The sequence below is a fragment of the Triturus cristatus genome, chromosome 2_1, assembly GCF_964204655.1.
Source record: "Triturus cristatus chromosome 2_1, aTriCri1.1, whole genome shotgun sequence".
Classification (NCBI taxonomy): domain Eukaryota; kingdom Metazoa; phylum Chordata; class Amphibia; order Caudata; family Salamandridae; genus Triturus; species Triturus cristatus.
In genome coordinates, this window is record NC_140581.1 from 902,473,660 (window position 1) to 902,496,831 (window position 23,172).

Sequence of the window (23,172 nt, forward strand, 5' to 3'; positions counted from 1 at the left end):
ATAAAGGTTTATTTTATCAAAGTGACAGGTATGGCAAACTTTGAAAAACAAGTTATTGGTGTGCAACTTTAGAGAACCACAGATATTACAGAGGTCAAAAACCTCAAATGGGCAGAGTGACAAAATGGGGGGGGGGGGAGACCACGGCTAAAAGATGGATTCCATATTACTGGCCAAGCAAAAAGAAGAAAATTCCACACCCCTGTTTTTAGTAAGGTTACTTGTGGGGAAGTCCACCCATAACCTAGAACGAGGCGAGAGGGCTTTCTCAGGTTCTAAAGAAATGTATCTAGCATAGACAGATGGACAGTAGCTCAGAACTTGCATTCAGCCCCAAACACAAGGAAGACACCAAGCAAAATGATCTTCTGAGCAGAGTAACAATCAAGTTTGTGCGACTCCAAGCCCTTAGGATATTATTGCTACTGTATGTGACAACATTGAGAGCCATGGAGCGGTAACAGGTATACAAAGTGTTATTTTAACCTGCAAGGACAACCACCCCACAAGGCGTGCTTCTGTAAACAGTAAAAGAGCACCGACTGCCAGAGCAAGCGGAAAAGTGCCAAAGAAAAATACGCTGCAAGCCTTGTTGAGCGCCTTTGTTTACTATCGTCAGCGTGAACAGAAACCACACTTGATTCAAGTTCATTAAAGCGTAGGCTTCTGCCCTCATAAAAGAACTGAACACAAAGCAGCCAGCCACACCTTGAAAAATCACTGTGCGTTTGACCTTAATTTTAAAATGATGTTTTCTATCTAATATGATTTTTGATATGTAATATGGGAAATTGATAGACCTAGGGATGCAAAGCTTCCTTTCTTCCATTCTTCCTGCTCCATCTACCCACACACACAGAAATAAAATCTGTATCTACTCATGTTTCCTGGTTTAGGAGATTCGCTGCACCTGCTTCTATACATTTCCCTGACATGTTCTCATAAAAAAATATATATGCATAATAACTAAATATTGGAATGACAGTCGCCTTCACCGGTTCACCGAGTAATACACCAGCCCTGCTATATTTTTTTTTACCAATGTGCCTAAACCATATGTAGTAGTTGAGGCTGAATGTTTCTGGTGGAATTTCCACCCAGCAGGGGGGCGGATGTATAGCCGTTGTCGCGTAGACTGAGGTCACAGAGGTGGTGGCAGCAGGTACTCCCCCAAAGAGACTTCACTTGAGGGGTGAACACACTTAGATGAACATTTATCAGTGTTTGAGTAGGATAGTAGAATTTGAAATACCGAATGTAGACATTGAAATTTACATATCAGATTGGTGACATACTGTCAGGACCCACATATCATAGTTGGGGGAGAGGGGTTTCCCAGTATGTTAAGGACAGACACTATACTCACGTTTTTTCCTGGAAGCTGTCCAGCTTCCCAATGGGAGAGTTGGAGGTGGGAGGGATCTTTTGTGGTTCCCAATTCAACCTAGTATGTCACTGATCTGCCGCTAGCGACGGGCGACTGAACTGCCATCATCTTTGTAGGAGTTAGCACTGCACCTTGGACGAACCGATGGCGTCTCTGCAGGTGCTGGTGGGATGCTTCATTGTTAATACAAAAAACATCTCTGCAATAGGTAAAGTAGCTGAGGTTCAAGTCCCATTAGAGCAGCTTGGCCTATCCTCCATGTGAGGTTGATAAATTGATGACAGCTAAGTCGAGGACTAGTAAGTGAGATAATTCAGATGCCGTTTAGTTTTAAGTGTGATGTATAAATAGTGAATATTCTTAAGACTTTTTCTCTCATAAATCTTTAACACTAAACTGCATTCCAAGTGCTTGAGAATATGATAATGCTTCCATGGAGTTGCACTTGTTTCCTTCTTCTGTGCACACACACTTACACACCATTTGGAAACGTATCATTTGCTGGGAATCAGCTATGGGGTGGGGGACCAAAGTCTTGCTGTGAGTCATGACTGGGTTCCCACAAAGCCCAAACAATCTGGCCCCTAAAATGTAACGTGGTGCGTAATCTCTGGGTTCTCCATGGCAACTTTTCTCAGGAAGGCTCAGTCTGAAAAACTTTCCTTGAGAGAAATTGCTGCTGTACTTGGTCAGCAACTAACCAAAATAATACAAAGGTTAATAAGTAAAGACCTCAAAAGTTCAAAGGCCAGTTAGATAAACATATTAGCAGTTATTGAGTAACATACCATAAAAATGAAGCAAATCTGATTTAGAGGTTGAAAGGTATTGCAAAACATTAAATATTCACTGAAAAACAGTATAAAATCAAAATTCTGATATCTATGAAAGGCAGTGGCGGCTCCTCCACTAAGGCATAGTAGTGTTGCCCCACTGCTCATTGAGCAGCTCAAAAGAAAATTAAATGATGATAGAAAGAAGTTATTATCATTTTATTTATTTGGACTCCAACTAGTTTTGGTTGGGCGGGGCTACCAGGGAGGCCTCTTTTTGTTAGTTCAATGCTGGTCACCCGGGGAGCAGGTCAAACAGAGCATTTTAAAGCGTAAACACAGTCAGCCGTTAATGATGATCCCTCAGGAAGTAGGGCTGCAAATCCAGGGTTTACTCCCTGCCCCCATATGGTTCAGCTCCGTGGCCTAGTTCTTGCTATAAGGAAATACTTTCCAGCAGAACACAATCTCACATTCCCTTTCACCACATAAACCCTCATGGTAGAAACATTGTTGCATTGAGAAGACCTTTCCCTGCCTCTCAGCTCAACCCTCAACTGCCTCAAATATTCCTAGCAAGCATGAAGGGAAATCTCTGTTTTTAAGATCCCATCTGATCCAGCCCCAGTGTTGGCTCAGGAGGATGTCTATCACTATCTCCCAAGCTGGCATATGTGACATGAAAGGCCTGGGACCAATCATCATTCCATTTCTCAATGTTTATATGTCTCTTTGTTCTGCCAGCGGCTGGGTCTTGCTGGAGTGAAGTGTAAGTGAATTCCAGCCAAATATAGGGACTCCTTTAGTTAAGCGCGTCACTAAACTTAGGCAGACTCTAATGATGTTTTTCAAGCCGGATTGTGCACAGTAGGTAATACTATTCTTACTACACTCGTGATACTTTCATGCTAGATCACCTACTGACTGCAAATTTATTTTTTAAAGCATTCTTTTATCCTAAATTGCAAAAATAAAATGTCAATCTGTGTCACCTATTTGGGAAGGGTATATTGCCTAGCTTCATAAAACATCCACTTCTGACAGCATATTACATTTTGAGTTGCAAGCAGGAAAGGGTTGGCCATCATTATTACACCCCATATACGTACTTTGTGCAAATGTGCAGAACCATACTGCATAAAGGTTTATTTTATCAAAGTGACAGGCAAACTTTGAAAAACAAGTTATTGGTGCAACTTTAGAGAACCACAGATATTACAGAGGTCAAAAACCTCAAATGGGCAGAGTGACAAAATGGGGGGGGGGGGGGAGACCACGGCTAAAAGATGGATTCCATATTACTGGCCAAGCAAAAAGAAGAAAATTCCACACCCCTGTTTTTAGTAAGGTTACTTGTGGGGAAGTCCACCCTTAACCTAGAACGAGGCGAGAGGGCTTTCTCAGGTTCTAAAGAAACGTATATTTAATTAAGTGAGAGCGACATGACCAGCACGGCCATTACATTTACACTAAGGTATTGGAAAGTGGTAGGGATAGTGTAATTGAGGATCCACTCAAAACATCTTTTTGGGACAAAGAGAGACCATAACTTGGGGTTTTCTAAACAGATATTCTCCTAGGTGAAACTCACAGTGACATGTCAAGGTTGCTTATTGTTGCCCTCAACCTCAATCATTATCTTAAAATGTTCATGGGAATGTTCTGAACCCTAGATATCTGGTTAAGTGCTTCACCCTCAATTAAAGATACTTCTGTGTCCTTTGGGTACAGAATGTTTAACACCATATTGAATTGTCAATACAATAAGTACCGTATCGAGGAAATAATCATAAACTTTGACTATGGTCTTTTCCATCAAAGTGCACGAAGGACAATACAACTAAATACATATTCCTGATAATCGGAATAAACATGTATGAGGATCATGGATGTGAAAAGTTTCTATTTAATTGTGAATTTGTTTTGATAGAGATGAAATCACGTTTTACAGACATGCACCAGGAATAAATACATATGTTCCCATTGCACGTGTCATCAATGAATGAGGAATGATTATCTGTCAGTTTTAGTATGGACTTTTATAAGGAAACCATGAATACTGTTTAAAAACAATACAAGCCTAATGACCTCCAACAGCAATACAAAAATGCTTTAATTACTGGGATTGATAACATTTTTATTGAGAAACACAAGTTAATACCAATGCATTGTGTTTGCGTTCAAGGTCCTACCAATCGTAGTATTCTTCAGTACGGTGATGTCTATGATGTACTACACTGGATTTATGCAGTGGCTCATTAAAAAGGTAAGACTTTCTTTCAGTTTCAGCAAATAAATATTGTTAGGATTTTTGCCTTATAATTGCTATGTGGACATTGCACCTCTTACCACCCACCCTCACTAAAGTAAGGAATAGATATCAGACAAGGTAAACAAAGTACAACACTAAAAGAGAAAGATGATCTATAATACAGTGTTTGTCAAAAATGTATGTGAGATATGTGTTTTATGGGATTACTTATGAGAGCCTTGCGTCACTGTTGCACCATGTAAAGTGGTACATGCTTAACGCAGTACTCTCATAAAGATTTATGAAGCCACGCAAAGCCACCCTTTGTGGCTTTGAGTGGCCTCCTAAATCATGAGTAAAGTGGCACAGCACAAATCGCTGCTTCGCCTTACTCTGCACCCGGGAGACGTTTACGGTGGGTTTTCTCACGCAAACACCCATGCGATTTTATGAGGCTCCACATTTACAAAGTGATATTAACCTGGGTGATGTAAACCTGTGGAAGCATCAAATCTCTACGCCTCTCGAGGTGAGGTGTAACGAGGAGAAATGTGTTAATTTCTCAATGTTTGTTCCTCTTTCCATGTGTTCTGTATTCTGCAGCACACATACAAAGAGCAAAACTCCTCATAGGATTGGGTGTGTGCAGGAAAGTGGCCTTCCTGCACAAAAACAAACCTGTCTGCGACCGAGGCACACTTGCAACATGGTCCAAGGGTGTCTAAGTTAGCCCTAAGCTGTCAAAACAGCACCAGCGCAGATAGAAAGGACAGGAATACTCCTATTCACAAAGTTAGTCATACATTGAAGTTAAACTTAGATGTGCAAAACAATATTTGGTTTTGCAAAGCCATGTTTGACATTCACATTTCTTGACACATAATGTTAGATCAGTACTATGTAATATTACATGTGAGCAAATCTATTTTGGTAGGCTGGTTTGGGAGCTTACAGGACAAGGATGTCTGACTAATGAGGAGAATTTTCACAATTTTCTGATTTTGTGGGAATTAACACACTCTTGGTAGGCATATTTACATTATGGGTACTGCTAAAGATTTGCACCTACCAAGGCCAGGAGTAAATGCCTATCTAGAAAGAGGCTGGAGAGGGAACAGAAAACATTTGTGATAAAGTACAGAAATTGTTTGATCCATGGACAGTCTTCTGTTCTTTACTTTTTTGCAGTGGCAGGCCTGAGGCAGGTTTGAAAGGCTATGTCTGTGAGCAGTGGCAGCTCCTGGAGGGAGTGCTACTGGGCGGTGAGGCGGGTCGGGGAAGGGGGGGCAAACGAATTACATTGCGCGCCCTGCAACGCCAAATGTCGATGCAGCGTGCGCAATGTAATATGTTTTATTTATTTATTTATTTACTTAACTCCATTTGGCTGTATACAGGAGTTTACTACCCCCCGCCCCGCCCCACCACCCCACAGCACTTCCTCGAGGCACCACTGTCTGTGAGCGGCACAAGCAGTGCTGCAGGCCCACTATTAGGATTTACAGCCCCTGCATATGCTCTACCACTGTACAAGAGACCTATAAGTACATCAAATATGCCAGACCGGTGTAAACCAATCATATCATGTTTAAAGGAGAGAGCACATGCACTTTAGCACTGGTTAGCAGTGCAAAGGTTCTCTGAGTCATAAAGGCAACAAAACGAAAGTCCAAAAAATAGGCAGAGGAAGGCCAAAAGTTAGGGGATAACCCTGCCAAAAGGGTCAGGTCCAACACTGGGTGTTAATTTATACAGTGTGGCCATGACACCACAGATGTGCAGTGTAAATGTAGATGGTTCCATTCCACTTGGGGGGTGTCCATGCTTTCTAATTAGTTATGTAGGTTGTGCATGTACGGAGCGTACCACTCAGAGGTTGGCAGGGAATTAATCACACCTCTTCTTGAGCAGATGTCTGAACACAGGTTAAACTAAAAAACACACAAGAGATCGATACCATTACTAGGTGTTGAAACATATAAAATAATTTTTATTGCTCCAATAAAAACATACTCAGCTGTACTGTTCCCCATCAACTTTGTTGCTTTTGACAAGAAGAAATCTGTAAATACAAGAGTAAATGATTTAGAATGAAACACGAAAAGCAATTTGTCCATTTAGGCTAATTATTAAAAAATGAACAAGAAATAATGATACCACTTTCAAAACCGAAGTAAAATAAAGTCAGAAATGTATTCTGTAGAGTGATTCCTATGATTGGAGTTCATTTCTGACTTTAACAAAAAATCTCAGGAGTACTACACGAAATATATAGCAGTTGTATATTTCCAGGAGTGCTTAATTTGTCTTAACCCAAAAAGTGTTAAACCACATACTGTCTTGGCCTGTTTCTCTAACTATCTAATAAAAAAAGATAATTAATATATCCAGGCATAAAAGTTGTCTCAGATTTAAATCTTGATATGCATTTAGAATTTAGCTCAACATGTCTTTCGCAACAGCACTTGTAGTCGGTAGATTCGGGCAAAAAATCCCTGAAGTCAAGTAATTGGGTGGGCAAGCCCAAATTGCACAGCAGTCGTACATGAGGATTCTGTGAGGAGCAACTACACCCTGCTTCAGGAAGTTGAGAAAGCTTTAGGTTTTATATCCAAGATGAGGAAAACGTTCAAAATCTAAGATGTATTTTTTGCCTACTTCTTGATTGCCTTTGATCCCTTATTGAAATTAAAGGAGCCTCCATGGAGGGAGTGATCTCTGCACCCCCATTCCCCGCCCACCATCTAGTCCAGATCCATATTCCTTGAAGCACATGGAGTGAGAGGGAGTGGGATGGTTACTCTCTATCCCACGGGGAGGTTGCCAGCAAGGAGCATGGGTTGGGGAGGTGGGTAGAGTATGGGGCTGAAGGATGGATGGGAGGGGCGACGGATGGATTAAGGATGCCTTTGTTGGGGGCGAAAATAAGACAGAGACCAGTCAGTTATACATGAAAGGAGGGCTGTGCAAGGACAACCAACCTTGGCACTTAATTATTGGAGATTACTAGTCTTACAGTTCCTGCATAATAATAAATTAAAGTTAAGAGTACTTAACTCGAATGTCAACAGTTTGAACTCTAAACCAGGATTCTTCAAAGTCGATCCTGGAGGGCCGGATCCATGCCAGATTTTTAACATATCCCCATTTAGATAAATGCAGTTATCTTAAAATTCTGGCATGGATCTGGCCCTCCGGGATCGACTTTGTAGAACCCTGCTCTAAACAAAAACAAACTTTGGTTAAATGTAATCTTGAAAGAAACAATTCCGATATAGTGTGTCTTCAAGAGACCCACACAGCTTACTTAGATCGGGCAGTGTTTAAGCAGCTCAGCTTAAATTTGGTAGTATGTTTGTTTGAACCCATGTCTACTAGAGATGGAACCATAGCCATGACTAATAGACACTTCAGAGCAAAACATGTTACTAAAGTATTAGCTGCCACACATGGCAGGTAGGCTATTGCGCCACTTGTAGTTAGCAATCAAAGGTGTATGGTTTGTACTGTGCATGATACAAACACCAATCACCAATCACCCTTCATTATTTCATTTTCTGATTTGGGGGTGGCAGGTTGGCAGAAACACTGCATAGTGTGTGGGGATTTCAAGTGGCCCTTTGATTGGGTAAAGGAGGCAACCAACACATTAGGATTTCTTAGATTACCTACATTTAGGGGTGCCTTAAGTAACTTGATTAAAGTATTAGGGTTAAGGGATTGTTGGGTTAATATATATTGGAATGATGACAGTCACAGATTTATGTGTTATTCCCACCGGCACACCCAACATCGCAAACTGATTGTCTCTCATCAGAAATAATGCAGGTGGTCAAAATACAAAAACTTGTTAAAATTTGTTCTGATCAAAGCCCGCTATTGATTACGCTTGAAACTAAACTAATTGTTACAAACAGATGCTTGATTTTTCTGACCACCTTACTAACGGTTGAATCGTTTAGGAAAGATATTATGGAGAAGATTACTGAATTTATCCTTTTTAATAGATTTTCTGCTTCGCCCATAATTGCATTGGACGCTTTCAATGCTACAATGCAGGGGAGAAAATAACTAGCTAAATTGTTGTAAAACGAAAAAACAACAAAAATGAAACCCTACAGTTACTTCAAAATATACAGGGGTTGAACAAAAACATACGGCAGGAATTCATAGTCAATCTTTAGATTGAAGAAAAATCTAATTAGATATTTTGTAGGCCAGGACTCAAATAACTAGAGTATTCCAGGAGAAGAATGCGCAACAATTTTTTCCACTGTGTCGGTGTATGAGTGCAATGAAACTGCAGGGCTGATATTTGCGCTACTCACTAGGGAACAACAGGCAAGGTCCTAGATCACTGAGTTTAAAGAAGATTGAGTGGTATTAGTGGCTGAGGTGGCACCACCATTGATTCATGTTAACACTACTATGCACAATTATATTCACTGGAAGAGGTGAGCTCCAGATCTGGAATAATTAAATTCTTTGAAAAATTGGTCTTAATCATCTCTCTTGTCTGGAGGCCAACTCTCTTGAGTTCCCATTCTCTAGAGAAGAGGTAACGAAGGCCGTAGTAACCTTGGCTATTGGAAAGGCAGCGGGATTGGACTCTATCCCTGCTGAGTTTTACAAAACTTTTGTGGATGTAATACTTCCTTTGCTCACGGTTTTTATTAACAGTATATACAACGTTAATCTGGTTCCTTTATCCTGCAAAGGAACCATGAATTCAATATTATTAAAGACAAGGAAACTGGCAGAATCTAGAGGATCAGATTGGCTTTTTTCACAGATTCATTCAGACGTCAAAATATATTAGAAAATATTATCCAAAATGATTATCAAGTGTCATAAAAACTTTGGTATCAGTGGAACAACATGGATTTACACCAGAATGGGATACCACGAAAAATAGAAATATGGCAATAACTATGTTTGACCGGGTCAATGTAAAAAGGCAACAGGCCGTATGATCCAACGAGATGCCGAGAAAGCATTTGACTGTGTTTCCTGGTAGTACCTGTGGTTAATATTGGAGCAGATGCATTTTGGCACCAAATTCATCTCCTTAGTGCCCAATTGACATAACCAAACGAAAACTAGCCATGGTATTATGGGGAAATTGTCAGCAAGCGTCCCAATACAAAGAGGCACGTGCCAAGAATGTCAGTTGTCTCCTGCTTTATATCTGGATCCCTATCTACGACTGGTAAAAAAAAGAAGCAAATCGGTCCAGTATGTCTCAATTTGGTTACTGTGAAGATTGCTGCCGATGCGGACGACGTTGCAATAGTTTCCAAAGATATTGACAAGGATATTCGAGCTGTTGAGGAGTTTGCATTAAAGTTTGGCTAGGCACTCAATACTGCTAAATCTGAGGTAATTACCCATTATGTACAACAATGCTAAACCAGTGGTCGAGTATCTGTGGGACAATATTAGTCCAACTAGACATAGGATTTTTGAGCTTAATTACTACCCATTGTTAGCAAGATCAATAAGGCGAATGAGCCAATATGAAAGATTAACCATTATAATTGTAGGTAGGTGTAATTTAGTGAAAATGAACTTATAACTAAATGATCTATCAGTTTAATTCCATGCCTATTTATTAACCAACATTCATTTTAAGTGAATGGAGGCAGGTATATCCGCTTTTATTTGGGGCTTAAAAAGATATGATGAGCAGCTAATTTCCTTAAAACACCACAAGATTGAGGAGGATAAGTATTTTGAGATTTCAGCTTTATTACTGGGCAGCCATTGAGAGGAGATTAGCTATATTGTGAATTTAATGGAGCAGGGATCAGCATGTAGGAAATGTGCTTGGGAAAGGGTGTTTTTGATTGGCTGGTGATAATTAATTACCTAAATTATTACAAAAGGGTTAGGTTTAAGATTCTAGAAGATGCTAAAAAATATATGACTACGATGGATAAAAGTCTCCCTTATACCATTAATAAATAGGTATTGGGAAAATGTTTATACTATCTGAAATATTTTATGATACCATGGCCCAATGATGGACACATTGTGGCTCTACACTTCTTGGCATGCTATATGATTTTACGACCATCTTCAATCAAGAAACTATTTGAAGTCAAATTGCGCAATAAATGGTTATTAGTGGTGCTTGGCAAGTATCGAACAGCCACAACTCATAATTTCTATGTTATGTTTTTGATATATTTTCCCAAACAGTTACACACAGTTAGCATAGGACTGATCAAAGGTTCGGGCTGGACTTTTCCCATGAGGAACAGGGTCAAGACTGATTTGCATGTAGCTGTGTCTGAAATAAGGTGGCGAAGTGAGCTAAAGAACGATGATGGATTCAACCCAGATCTGTGATTGGGGGTGAGTGTTTGAAAAGTTTCAGCACTCCGTCCATCATCTCCTTGTGTTTGCTTAATTTATTAGATCAACAATATAAAAATTGTCCATCAATTATATCATATTCCACATCAACTATTCGTATGGAAATATCGGGCTAACTCAAACTGCCCTAGATGTTTGGCAGAGAACGCAGAAGATGTACGTATGTTTACTACTTGTCCTGAGCTCATGACTAAAAGAGTATCTGAAATCCTGATAGATAGCTGTTTGATGGTACCAATTATTGTGTTAGCTAATGATACCTCTAGGGCTAAACTCCCAGCTAATTACATTTGATTATGTCTTGTTACAACAACAGTGACCAGACTAATTATTGCTAAGCACTGGGTAGAGAAAAATCCGCCCAAATGCACACAATGGTGGCATTTGAGTTCAAGAATGCATATATGAGAACAAAGGCAGAAGGGGGAAAAGAGTCGGGGCTGAAGCATGGGCAAAATGTCATTGACATTGGCCCATCCTGTAGATGTGGAATTATCATGTTTTGGGGTGTTCCACTTCAATAATCAAAGGGAGAAGTGCATTTGCACTATTTTTCTTTTTGTTTACTTTTCTTCAGGTGAAAAATGCTTCCCAATGGAAAATCACTTCCCTCTATAGTCCCTGAAATTGGTGGATGTTTCCTTTCCATTCCCACCATGAAAAAGCACCTACTCCTGCCTTGGACAAGAGCAAATCTGTATGGGCGCTCAGTGTGAAAACCACTTGCAAAGTGTCACCCCTGATGTCGCACGCAGTCATACAGGTATTTGGGAGAGATCCTGCCTGCTGCAGCAGAGGAATAAAGGAGCGACAGGAACTCCCAAATACTAGGCGAAGTGTGGAGTAGGCATGATAGCGAGATAGAGTACTCACAGGCATCACACCAGTGACTTCCCAAGCCAGGGATACAACTATACAGCTGCAAGTGTGCACAATGTATCATCGGGAAATCTAAACTCCTTCCTACTCCCTTGCAACTTGAAACATTACTGAAAATGTGAGGATTGGTGGAGCCTGACGCCCCTGTCTGAAAGGGCCACCTTCTCCCACAATGTCTTGATACAAGGAGGAGCTCTTCTGACCTTACCCTGGGCAACAGTGAGCCCCCCAAGGCAGACAATATTAAAGTGGCTAAAACCTGGGCACGCCTCACACATGACCAGGGCTGGCTTTAGGGAGGGGCGGCCGGTGCTGCCGAACTGGGATCTGACCTGGAGGATGGCACTGACTATAGCGAGGGCGCTGTATTTGGCAATAACTTAGGATTTAAAAGCACCTGCTGCAGAGTTCCTTGTGCTGTCAGCTTTCAGGCAGCCATAAAAATGTCAAGATAACTCTTGTGATTAATTTTCCTGCTACAGAGAGAGATCGGAGTTTTGTCTAGTGGCAGCTTTGACTTGTCATAAAGTAGCACAGAGCTTTAATATGCCTGCTGCAAAGACCTGATCGGTATTTTATGTGGATAGCTGAGTCGATTAGTAAAGTCAGACTTTACCAGCACTTTAAAACAAATGAAATATATGTGGGACAGGGGCTATGGAAAGTTTAAGCCCACTTTTACCAGGTGGTAATGAGGGAGTCCGAGCAGGAGGTCATGGGGGAGGGGGGTGACAAATAAGATTGTTGCAAGAGTTACACATGCCTAGTTGTATCTCCACAAAATACAAATGATCTCCAGCTTCATGTGCAATGGAGCCGCCAGACTCATGCTTCGGACTGCTCATGTATACTCACCTCGCTTCTCTTTCTCCTTCTCTTCCGGTTCTGTAACATATTAGCAATGAAAAGACTAGAGGCCAATGTCAGTAGGGAATAGATCAGCATAGAGCTAGTGTGGGGGCTGTTAATAGACCACTTGATGACAGGGGCCAAGAGTTGGGTTTTCCCCCCCCAACGTTAATATGCTTTAGTTTCCCACCCACTTCCGTGAGATATGGAGGCCTGGTCGCCATTTCCTTGTAATGGGAAAGTTCAGCAAGATGGTGCCCACTGCCCACGAATCCTGCTGCTGGAGCAATTTTGGGCTGTTTTTGTTAGCTTATGTTTCTGAAAGTTTAAAATAGAATTCAACAATATTTGAGAACGGTTTTCCATCATTTCTATGAATCAGTGATCACAAAGTGATGCTGCATTGCATCATTTCGTACCCCAAGACCAGTGGCGGCTGGCAAAGTTTGAGAGGGGTGGGCTGTGGTTGGAAAGGTAGGAGTTCACATCAAGGTAGCAATGGATTTTTTTGCGAGGCCGATCGTGATTCCCTGCGCAAATTTTGTTCTAAAACTTTGTATTTTCAAGAACAATATTTTTAAATAAAAAGAGCAAAAAACTGTTTTTAACTTCAATGGTTCCCAGGTTAATGGAAGTCATTAATTTGGCAGATTTTTTAATTGCAGCAATACATAAAGTAAATTAGCAAGGAATTGAGCACAACCATTGTGGTGAGCAGAAGCAGAAAAATCTGAAATGAAATGAAAGCCTGTTAAGAGACAATTTTTAATTAGGTGGCTGTTCAAACCAGGTACCAGCATCCTGCTGAGAAGTTATGGCAAGTGGGAAAAAAAACTATCATGCACGCTCGGCACTGCAGGTGGCATAGGTAGAAGCTTCAACAGAGATATGTAAATTAATTTTACAATTAATGAAAGGTACTTGGAGAAACCAAACGCAACAGTTATTTGCTCTAAAATGATAAGGGAACTCTGCAAAACTAATTCATTCAGTGCTTTGTCGAGTTAAGATCTAGTTGTATGAACCCCAAATCAGCTGTGAAGGAATATCTGGATGTGGTAAAAATGACCAGTAAACACGTTTTTAATACGTCAGTTGTGACATTCTCACCCTGTATTTTTTTGTGTGCAGATTGTGTTTGTGCAGGAAGGGATACCTTCCTTGAGAACAACAATAATTTATGGCATCTTCCTCTTTCTCTGCGTGCAGCAGAATGCAGCAAGCATAGAAAGAGGGAAAAAAAACTAGGAGATATAATAGTTTTTCTCCTCTTAGCGCCGTAGGATTCTGACGCATTCCCAGTTTGTAAATCTGGGAATGTGTCAGGTGCCTTGGATGTTGCGTGGGAACACCCACAGCAACACCAATCGAACGTCAGTTTCATGCAGAGTAATGCGTGAAAGGGGCCAATATTTCCTGGGCCATTAAACGTCACAGGGTGACTTCAGGTGCTCTTGTAAATATGGGAAGGCCCACTGCGCCGCCAGTGCGTCAAAAAAGTGACGCAATGTCTGCGCAATGGCCTTGTAAATTAGGCCCTTAGTGTTTTACTGGAACAAACGCATGAGCACAGCAATGAATCGAACAATTATATACATTTCAATTACACAACTGTTAGTTAATTGATTTGTTAGTTAATTGATCTTTCAAAACCATCTAAGCCAATGGACTGTCTTTTCCTAAAACCCATCACAATTAACAAATAATTACTCAGCTTTAAATGATTAAAGAGAAAACAGCATTTGTAACAAGCATTGGCAAAGCCAATAGGTTTCACCTCTGCGAAATATATTGGTTTTGTCAATGTTTTTTGCCATGTTACACAGCAGCGCAGAGAGAATGTGGAAGCCTCATTTGATTTGGGCAGAGGGCAGTTTCTACAATATGTAAAGATATCCCGGGTAGCTAGAGACCTCTGGCCATCCTTCCCTGAGGAGCCTCCCATAACGAAAATATTGCAAGTAAGGCTCTATATGGCTCAAGGTCATTTGATTACCCACCTATACCATGCGATACACGAAGATTTGCCAAGGAGAATACTCCCTATACAGTCGAGATGGGATGAGGTGGTGGGAGATTCCATGACGGAAAGGGAATGGGGAAGGATACATGGAGGGGTCAAAATGGTGAACTCCAAAGCTCGCTTTAAACTGATCCAATACAATTTTGTACATCAGCCCTATCTCACCCCCAAAGTGCTAGGCAAAATGTACCCGGACCGGTCCTGAGAATGTCCCGATGTAGGGAACCGGAGGCTGGATTCCTGCATATGGTGTGGACGTGCCCATCTCTAACCTCATTCTGGTCAGAAATCCTGCAGAAAATACAGGAGGCCACAGGCTGAGAGGTCCCCAAGGAGCTATGTACAGGACTATTAGGTCTATTGCCCACCCCCAAAAATAGGAAACTTAGCAGGAAATTTGTACTCCTGAGGTTAATTTTGGCAAAAAGGCGAATTGCGATCATGTGGATGAGCCCTATACCCCTGAGATGCAAAATATAGTTGAAGGACGTGTGCGAATGGGCAACAGCGGAGAAAGTAGGGATGAAACAGGTCCAAAGAGATGATAAAATACAAGATGATATCAGGGCTGGGACGGCAATGATCACTAATCTGAAAGCCCACCCTGCCCCCAGTTAGTGATAACAACGGAGACAAACACAGACACGACATACCACAAGATCTATGACAACCCTTAGATAGCAGAGACCAGTATCAACTCAGACAGAAAAGACTCAGAGCAGACTACCAGTGGGGGGGAGGTGGGAGTTAAGTTCTAATGTTGGCATGTGTAAATATTAGTCAAACTGATGTAAAGCGGTGAAAATAGATCACAAAGGATGTAATTATGTCTGATCACTAGTTGGAAATCCATTCCATGTTGAAAAGGAACATATTGTTAAAATGTCACCGGCCTTAACGAAACGGAATGGATTGTCTGCTTTGTTGTCTAAAAATACAAATAACGTTTTGTGAAAAAAGAAAAAAAATGTTACACAGCAGCGCTAGCTTCTGGGCAGCATGGTTTGAACTTTTAAAAAAGGACTGTGACACAGTCGACGCTCTCCACATCTTAGCTCTTTTAAACAAAAAAAAAGTTTAAGCCATGTTGGACAGCAAACAGCGGTCTTAAAAAAACATTGACAAAGCCAATAGATTTTACAGAGGCACAACCTATAGGCTTTACCAATGCTTGCTATTGGATCCACTCATTGAGAAGATGCAGCAAGTTCAAGACCTATTTTTATTTATGTATTTTTAAGAAGTTTTCCAAGGTGCTCTTGTGTGGCCCTGCTAATTTTGTATCAGGAATGGAAAGAAGTAGATGGGTTGTTTTTGCAGCTCTATATGGCGCAAACTCGACCAAAGGTATTGGAGCGCTTTACGTGAGCACCAGTTACAATGCAATTGTGAAGAATGTAAGTATCATACAAAAACAAGATGGACGGCGCTGCTTTGGAACACATAATATGAATACATTATATAATTGTGAGTTCTATAGGAGAGCCAGCCACCTTAAATGCTGATCTTGACGGGAGAGGATGTGGCGTAAGGGCCAGAGCGACCACCTTTGAAGCTGGAAAACCAGGTTTGAGTCTTAGTGGAAGGCTCAACATTCTGTGATTCTGGGCAAATCACTTAATCTCTTTGTGTAACGTGCTCCAATACCTTGGGGTCGATTTTGCGCTATGTAATATATGTAATATAGCACAAAAAAAATGCGGGAGGGGGTGGTGAACAAACACAAGGGAGTGTGTTAAACAATGGGCAATGGAAAGACGAAACACATACACTGCGTATGTATTACAGTAGAGAAGAATGTAAAAAGTATTAAAAAAGAATGGAGCTACATCGGAAAAACGAAAGCAGAGATAGACAAATATCATGCAGTCGTCAAACCCGCTGAATCACAAAGAAAAATGTAGGACCATAAAAGGCGGAGGAAAAGTTCAAAGGGAGGGCTTGGTCCAAGCTCCAGTGATAAGAAAACACACAAAGAAAAAGACAAGCACAACAGGAAATAGCATGCTGCATCCAACAGTAAGCAAGGAAAACGGAGTGACGCGCATACAAGCAAATGGAAAGTAAGGGCGGGATGCAAGCCCCTTTTAAGATTTTTTTTCATTACAAAAGATTTCACAAGCACAGCGCAAGGACTTTGCAGGCGAAACCTAGAAATGGAATTCTCAATCAACACACTGAGCATTTTTTACACACGAGAAATGCGGCAAATCAGGTTGGAAAACAAAGATAGCGTCCTGTTGCCATCTAATGGACCAATATCTTCCGACACATATTGTAAAGGTATATTTGCATTGAAAAGTCTAGAATCTCTCGGCCTGAAAAATAGCTAGGTTTTTCAGTTTTTCTGTGCATTGAATTCAGTTTAACTAAAAGTGCTTGATAATACTTTATAATAACCAGCATTTATGATTGTTTAACTTAAGCAAACCTAAGCAATGCCTAAATATATTTGGGGCCAGATGTACGACCATTTCATTCAGCGCCTCGCAATTTGCGACACTGCGAGTCGCAAATTGCAAGGAGCTAACTGAAATGTACAACAGTGTGTTTAACACTGCTTGCCATTCCCAATGGGGTTGCAAATTGCGAGGCTCATTAATATTAATGAGCCTCTCGCAATTTGCGAACCCATTGGGAATGCCAGCCCAAGGGATGGTGGCCTGCTGGGCTCAGCTGACCACCATGTCTGGGACTGCTTTTAAATAAAGCAGTTTTTTTTTTTTTTCAAATGCAGCCCGTTTTCCTTTAAGGAAAACGGGCTGCAATTAAAAAAAATTAAATGAAACGTTTTCATTTCATGTTTTAAGTGGGACCACTGCCTCCCCTTAAAAATTATTTTGCATGCATTTGCTAAGGGTTTTGCAAATGCATTACCACTCACTTGTGGTAGGTGGTAATTGCAAGTGTTTTGCGACCGCAATTGCGGTTGCAAAACATTTGAACATGGTTTTGAGACTCACTATTTGGAAGGGAACGCCCCTTCCAAATAGCAAGTCGCAAAACCTATTTAGCGAGTCATAAAAAAATTGCGACTCGCTAAATGGGCTATGGACATGGCCCAATAGGTTTTTGCATGCGCAAACGGGTTTGCGAACCCTTTTGCGCATGCAAAAATGGGTCGTACATCCGGCCCTCGGTTTGTTGATTGCACGCAAACACTGGAAATCCGATCAAGCGAAGTAATCAAAAGATCCACTAGATGGCACCAAGCTGCTACTTCTGTTTCTAACTTGAATTGGCGCATTTCTTGTTAGTTGAAAAAAAGCTCGGCGTGATGACTGCAGAATTCCATTCTCTGATACGGTTTTCTCTTTGATAATGTAAAGCCGAGCAATGATTCGTTAACTGCGCTGTTTTTTGGGGGGGGGGGGGGAATACAACCTATTGGCCTAGATGGTTTTGAACGAAAAACTGTAATAACTAAGAATCAAATAACTTATTCTTGTGTAATTGAAACGCATATAGGCTTGTTTGATCCGTTCCTTATTATTTATTGGCTCCAATAAAACACGGTGGAAGGGAGAGGTTTCTCTCGAAGTACCCCCTGTTCATGCACTTTCTTGTTTTGAAAGTTGCTGATTTTTGTACTTTTAAACCACCCGAATGATCGGTGTGTGAGCATCCAATAACATTTGGCCTCATGAGATTTTAAATGCGCAGGAAACGACAATGTTGCCTAGGCTGCTTGTGACTTGGTTACTAAATTAAGGATGACTTGTCTTCATGTTTTCAAAGGTTGGCTGGGTAATGCAGGTTACCATGGGAACCTCACCGACGGAGTCTCTCGTTGCATCAGGAAACATATTTGTGGGACAGGTAAGTGACGGAAATAGTGCACTATTCTGTAACAACTCCTTTTACATAAGTGATCATTTGAAATATTTTAAGTGATTATGAATCGATTATGCTTTAAGAAAACGTAAAAAAACATATATTCATAGTACATGTTCACACACTGAAAACTGCGTAGTACTTTCACTGTCATTCAGTTTTCCTGACGTATCACCAAATTTACATTTCAAACAATGGGGCCGATTCACAGAACTAATCTGAGATTAAATCCTAAAATTACTACTTTTGGTATTCACAGAAGGCATTTAGTAGTAGTAGAGTTAGGATTCCTAACTTTACTACTACTCAACGGAGACATAATCCTAACTTTTCAATTTACTACTTTTTGAATTCACAGAAGGCATTTAGTGGTAGTAAAGTTAGGACTCCTAACTTTACTACTACTCAATGGAGACATAATCCTAACTTTATGACTTTCAGTATTCACAAAAGGCATTTAGTACTAGTAAAGTTAGGAGTCCTAACTTTACTACTACTAAATGCCTTCTGTGAATTCAAAAAGTAGTAAATTTAGGATTTTATCTCAGATTAGTTCTGTGAATCGGCCCCAATGTGACTGGATGAAGTTTGTGATTCAGTAGCACAGATTGGCATAATTACTTTTCAACCAATGAAATTCAATGTGCTTGAACTAGTCACAATCTATTGATCTATTCTAATTGAAGATGGTGATAAATTATGTTTGTCTTTGGCACACAAGTGTAAGAGAATATTTTTCTTCAGCAAACTATCCATAACGCCTTGTAGAAAATGAGACGTAATAGCTTTAAAGGAGTTGAAACCCAAATTCACTTTACACATTAATAAGTCTAAATAATGGTATTATTTTCCCGGTAACTGTGTTTCAGTTGAACGCAGTGGTATAGCTGGGTTCAAGAAAGCTCTGCACATGGTGCTTATTACTGCAATCTTTTCCCAAATTAATATTATTCGGCATGGGATTCATTCCTGCTAAGAGAGAACTATTTTCTCTATTTTGTCTAATTATTACAACAATTATAACATTAACACGTGTTTTATACACCCCTCAAATAACACAATCTTGCCATTTTTTATTTTATTCAGTTTAATGTTACTTACTTTATATGGACATTAGAAAGATGACAGAGTGGGTGCACTTGCCAGTTCGACATAGCAGTGTCAAACTGCGCGCAGACCCTGCAGTGGCAGGTCTGAGATATATTTTGAAAGGCTGCTGGTGTGGGTGGCACAATCAGTGCTGCAGTCCCACTTGCAACTAGCAATTTTTGAGTTACAGGCCTTGGGCGCACACAGTGCACTGTACTAGGGACTGACTAATAAATCAAGTAAGCCAATCATGGAAACACCAATCCATAAACATAATTTACATGGAGAGCATATGCGCTTCAGCACTGGATAGCAGTGCTAAAGTGCCCAGAGTACTAAAACCAACAAAAACGAGGTCTAAAACGGAAGGGCAAAAAGCAAAATGTCTGGGGATAAACCTGCTGAAAAAGCCAGGAATCACAGAGGGTGATCCCTTAGTCCAGGTTGCTTGTAACAAAGGTGTGCGTGACAGTTTTCTGGGTGCTGATTGGGAGCCATTTAAAAATCCTCCTCAGCATCTTCAGGGTATGGAAGCATGAAGCGGTGACGACATTGACTTGGGCTATCATGTCGAGGTTGCTGTCAGTGATGAGCCTGTGGTTCTTGGAGTGGCTGGTGGGGGTGGGGTTCGACCTAGCTCTGTTGGTCCCTTGGTGGAGTGCCACGCTGATGTGCTCTTCCCGAAGATCTGTCGAGGTTGCTGTTAGTGATGATCCTGAGGTTCTTGGAGTGGCTGGTGGGGGTGGGGTTCGACCTAGCTCTGTTGGTCCCTTGGTGGAGTGCCACGCTGATGTGCTCTTCCCGAAGATCTGTCGAGGTTGCTGTTAGTGATGATCCTGAGGTTCTTGGAGTGGCTGGTGGGGGTGGGGTTCGACCTAGCTCTGTTGGTCCCTTGGTGGAGTGCCACGCTGATGTGCTCTTCCCGAAGATCTGTCGAGGTTGCTGTTAGTGATGATCCTGAGGTTCTTGGAGTGGCTGGTGGGGGTGGGGTTCGACCTAGCTCTGTTGGTCCCTTGGTGGAGTGCCACGCTGATGTGCTCTTCCCGAAGATCTGTCGAGGTTGCTGTTAGTGATGATCCTGAGGTTCTTGGAGTGGCTGGTGGGGGTGGGGTTCGACCTAGCTCTGTTGGTCCCTTGGTGGAGTGCCACGCTGATGTGCTCTTCCCGAAGATCTGTCGAGGTTGCTGTTAGTGATGATCCTGAGGTTCTTGGAGTGGCTGGTGGGGGTGGGGTTCGACCTAGCTCTGTTGGTCCCTTGGTGGAGTGCCACGCTGATGTGCTCTTCCCGAAGATCTGTCGAGGTTGCTGTTAGTGATGATCCTGAGGTTCTTGGAGTGGCTGGTGGGGGTGGGGCTCGACCTAGCTCTGTTAGTTCCTTGGTGGAGTGCCACGCTGATGTGCTCTTCCCGAAGATCATGTTTTCGGTCTTGTCGGTGTTCAGCTTTAGACATTTGGTCTTCTTCCAGTGAGTGATATCGGTCATGCAGGCGTTGAACTTGATCCGGGTACTGGGCATCTAGTCTGTGAGGGAGAGAATCACTTATTGATTTAGATTAATGGCGGCTAGCACAATCCACGTAAGTTCTCCTTCGCTGTAGTTAGTGCACAGACATGACATGGTTGACCATAGGGTCTGTCCGGATTTTGCAGTGAATTTGTGATTTGTGTTTTCCAATTATTTCTTATTCTCTTGTTTAGTTTTACCAATGTAAAGTTTGTCACATGGATGGATGGATATTAAATTGGTAAGAAATTAGTGCTACTCATCTGAACAAATGAATATCATGAGAACTACCGCTTTTCTGAACTTCTCTGGGTGTTAGACGTTGTCGAAAAAGCTTTAATATATGCTTTTTCCTTTTCAGACAGAGTCTCCTCTTTTGATCCGTCCATATCTAAATGATCTCACAAAGTCGGAAATCCATGCAGTCATGACAGCAGGATTCTCTACCATCGCTGGAAGTGTGCTAGGAGCATATATTTCCTTTGGGGTAAGGACAGAAAACATACGTCTGCATTCCAAATGTGTTTCTACATGTCGTAAATTAATTTCTGCTTACTAGACACTCATTTTAAGTAATTATGCGCACAGCGTCCCAAGATTACATAAGAGACATTGAATGTATTGTAGGTTCAATTACATTTAAAAAGTTTTAAGGTTTTTCGATCCTAAAATTACTTTTATGATTGGAAATCGCTGGACATATGGTGGCACAGCATTCTTAAAAGGTGGCCTTGCAGGTATTGAGTCATATACTCCTGCGTAATACAGCGACACAGTTACGTTATCTTTCACAAGAGTAAATGCGATAGAAGGGGTGGATCTAAGTATGGTTTGCCTTGTGGGTATGTAAACACAGAGAAACATGCCAGTGTGTGTGCATCCACGACTCGTTCCCAACCAGGACAAGATCAGCAGTTTACACCAGTGAAGTTCTAAAAAAAAAAATACCTTTCACGGGTGGGAAGAGGAACAGAACATCACCAGACTTTGTTGGGGTGTAGGAGAAAGGGGTTTCTTCCTAAAGAAAAATGTTTTCCTGATAAAGAAAAAAAAACAAAATTTGCTATTGCACAGCAGTGCTGCCATTCCCTAAAGCGGAATTTGACAGTCAATAAAATTACACATTATGGCAATGATACTGCAAAAAATGTGACATGACTTTCTCAGGAGTACAACTCGAGGTGGCACAGTAATTTGTATGCAAACCTTTCAAGAGTTTACTGAGACCAAAGAAAAACCATAAAATATAATCAGGCGGGGAAGACATTTCTGACAGTTCTTTTGTCGGTATTTTTGTGAATTAGGCCCAACGTCACTATCAGTTCTTTTGTCCGTATTTATTTACTGTTTCCAAAATTTTCTTAAACAAGTGTTTCAGTTAGCATGATCATCATTTTTGGGCAATAGCTCCAGCCAGGCTCATTCTGACTTCCATACCACACCTTTAATCATGTACAATTGATTTTTACTCCCAATTCTACTTCTGAATTGTGCACAAATTGATCTTGGAGTTGTGATTTACCATTTGCAAATCCTTTCAGGTATTACATGGAGGAATTTGCAGAGCTAAACAGTGTCAAATGAACATTACCTTGTTTTTTTTACCATCAGTACACCAGTGGTGTTATTACTCTTTCCAACGGGGAAAGCTTTGAGCAGGCCAAAAATGCCCATGGTATTACGGCCACCATGGAATAACAGGTTTCACTTGTTAAATCTCCGGCGGGAAACAGGGGCCAAACCTCTTTTTTGGTGAGCACATAGATTGTATGGTTATATTTTTAATATGTCTTCAATTCTAAATCAATTTTAAAGTTGTCCAAAAAAAGGCAGAAACTTTTCTAAAATTTTGACTTTTGAAAGATTTGCAGGATAATATACGTTGGAAGTTTTCCACCAAACAACCTCAGATTATTTTCAATTTCAGGATAATAAAGAGGCAGAGTCAATGGATGATGTAGGCTCAAACTAGTTCCGATTGTGGTTGTCGCGGCATTTTAATGACACTGCTAAAGTTGTTGCAAGCGATAATGTGAGTTACAACCTTTAGGCAATGTGCTGTTTTCCTTTTTCTTACAAAGTAATCTACTGCCCAGCTATCCCTCATCCACGAGTCCCTCCTTGTTAAGTCCCTCCTTGTCTAATGTGTCTAATGCTTTTGTTCATTGGCCGTGAAGGGTGTCACTGCATTGCATATATCTGATC

At 41.1% G+C, this 23,172-nt stretch overlaps 1 protein-coding gene across 1 annotated transcript in view; it reads left to right on the plus strand.

Moving 5' to 3' along the window:
- SLC28A3 (solute carrier family 28 member 3) overlaps nt 1-23,172 on the plus strand; it is a 312,588-nt gene that overhangs the window by 235,428 nt on the left and 53,988 nt on the right. Inside the window, exons 9-11 of the mRNA XM_085633118.1 lie at nt 4,346-4,426; nt 18,279-18,359; nt 21,329-21,454. Of these exons, the coding sequence (XP_085489244.1) occupies nt 4,346-4,426; nt 18,279-18,359; nt 21,329-21,454 (288 nt within the window). The remainder of the gene's footprint in view (nt 1-4,345; nt 4,427-18,278; nt 18,360-21,328; nt 21,455-23,172) is intronic.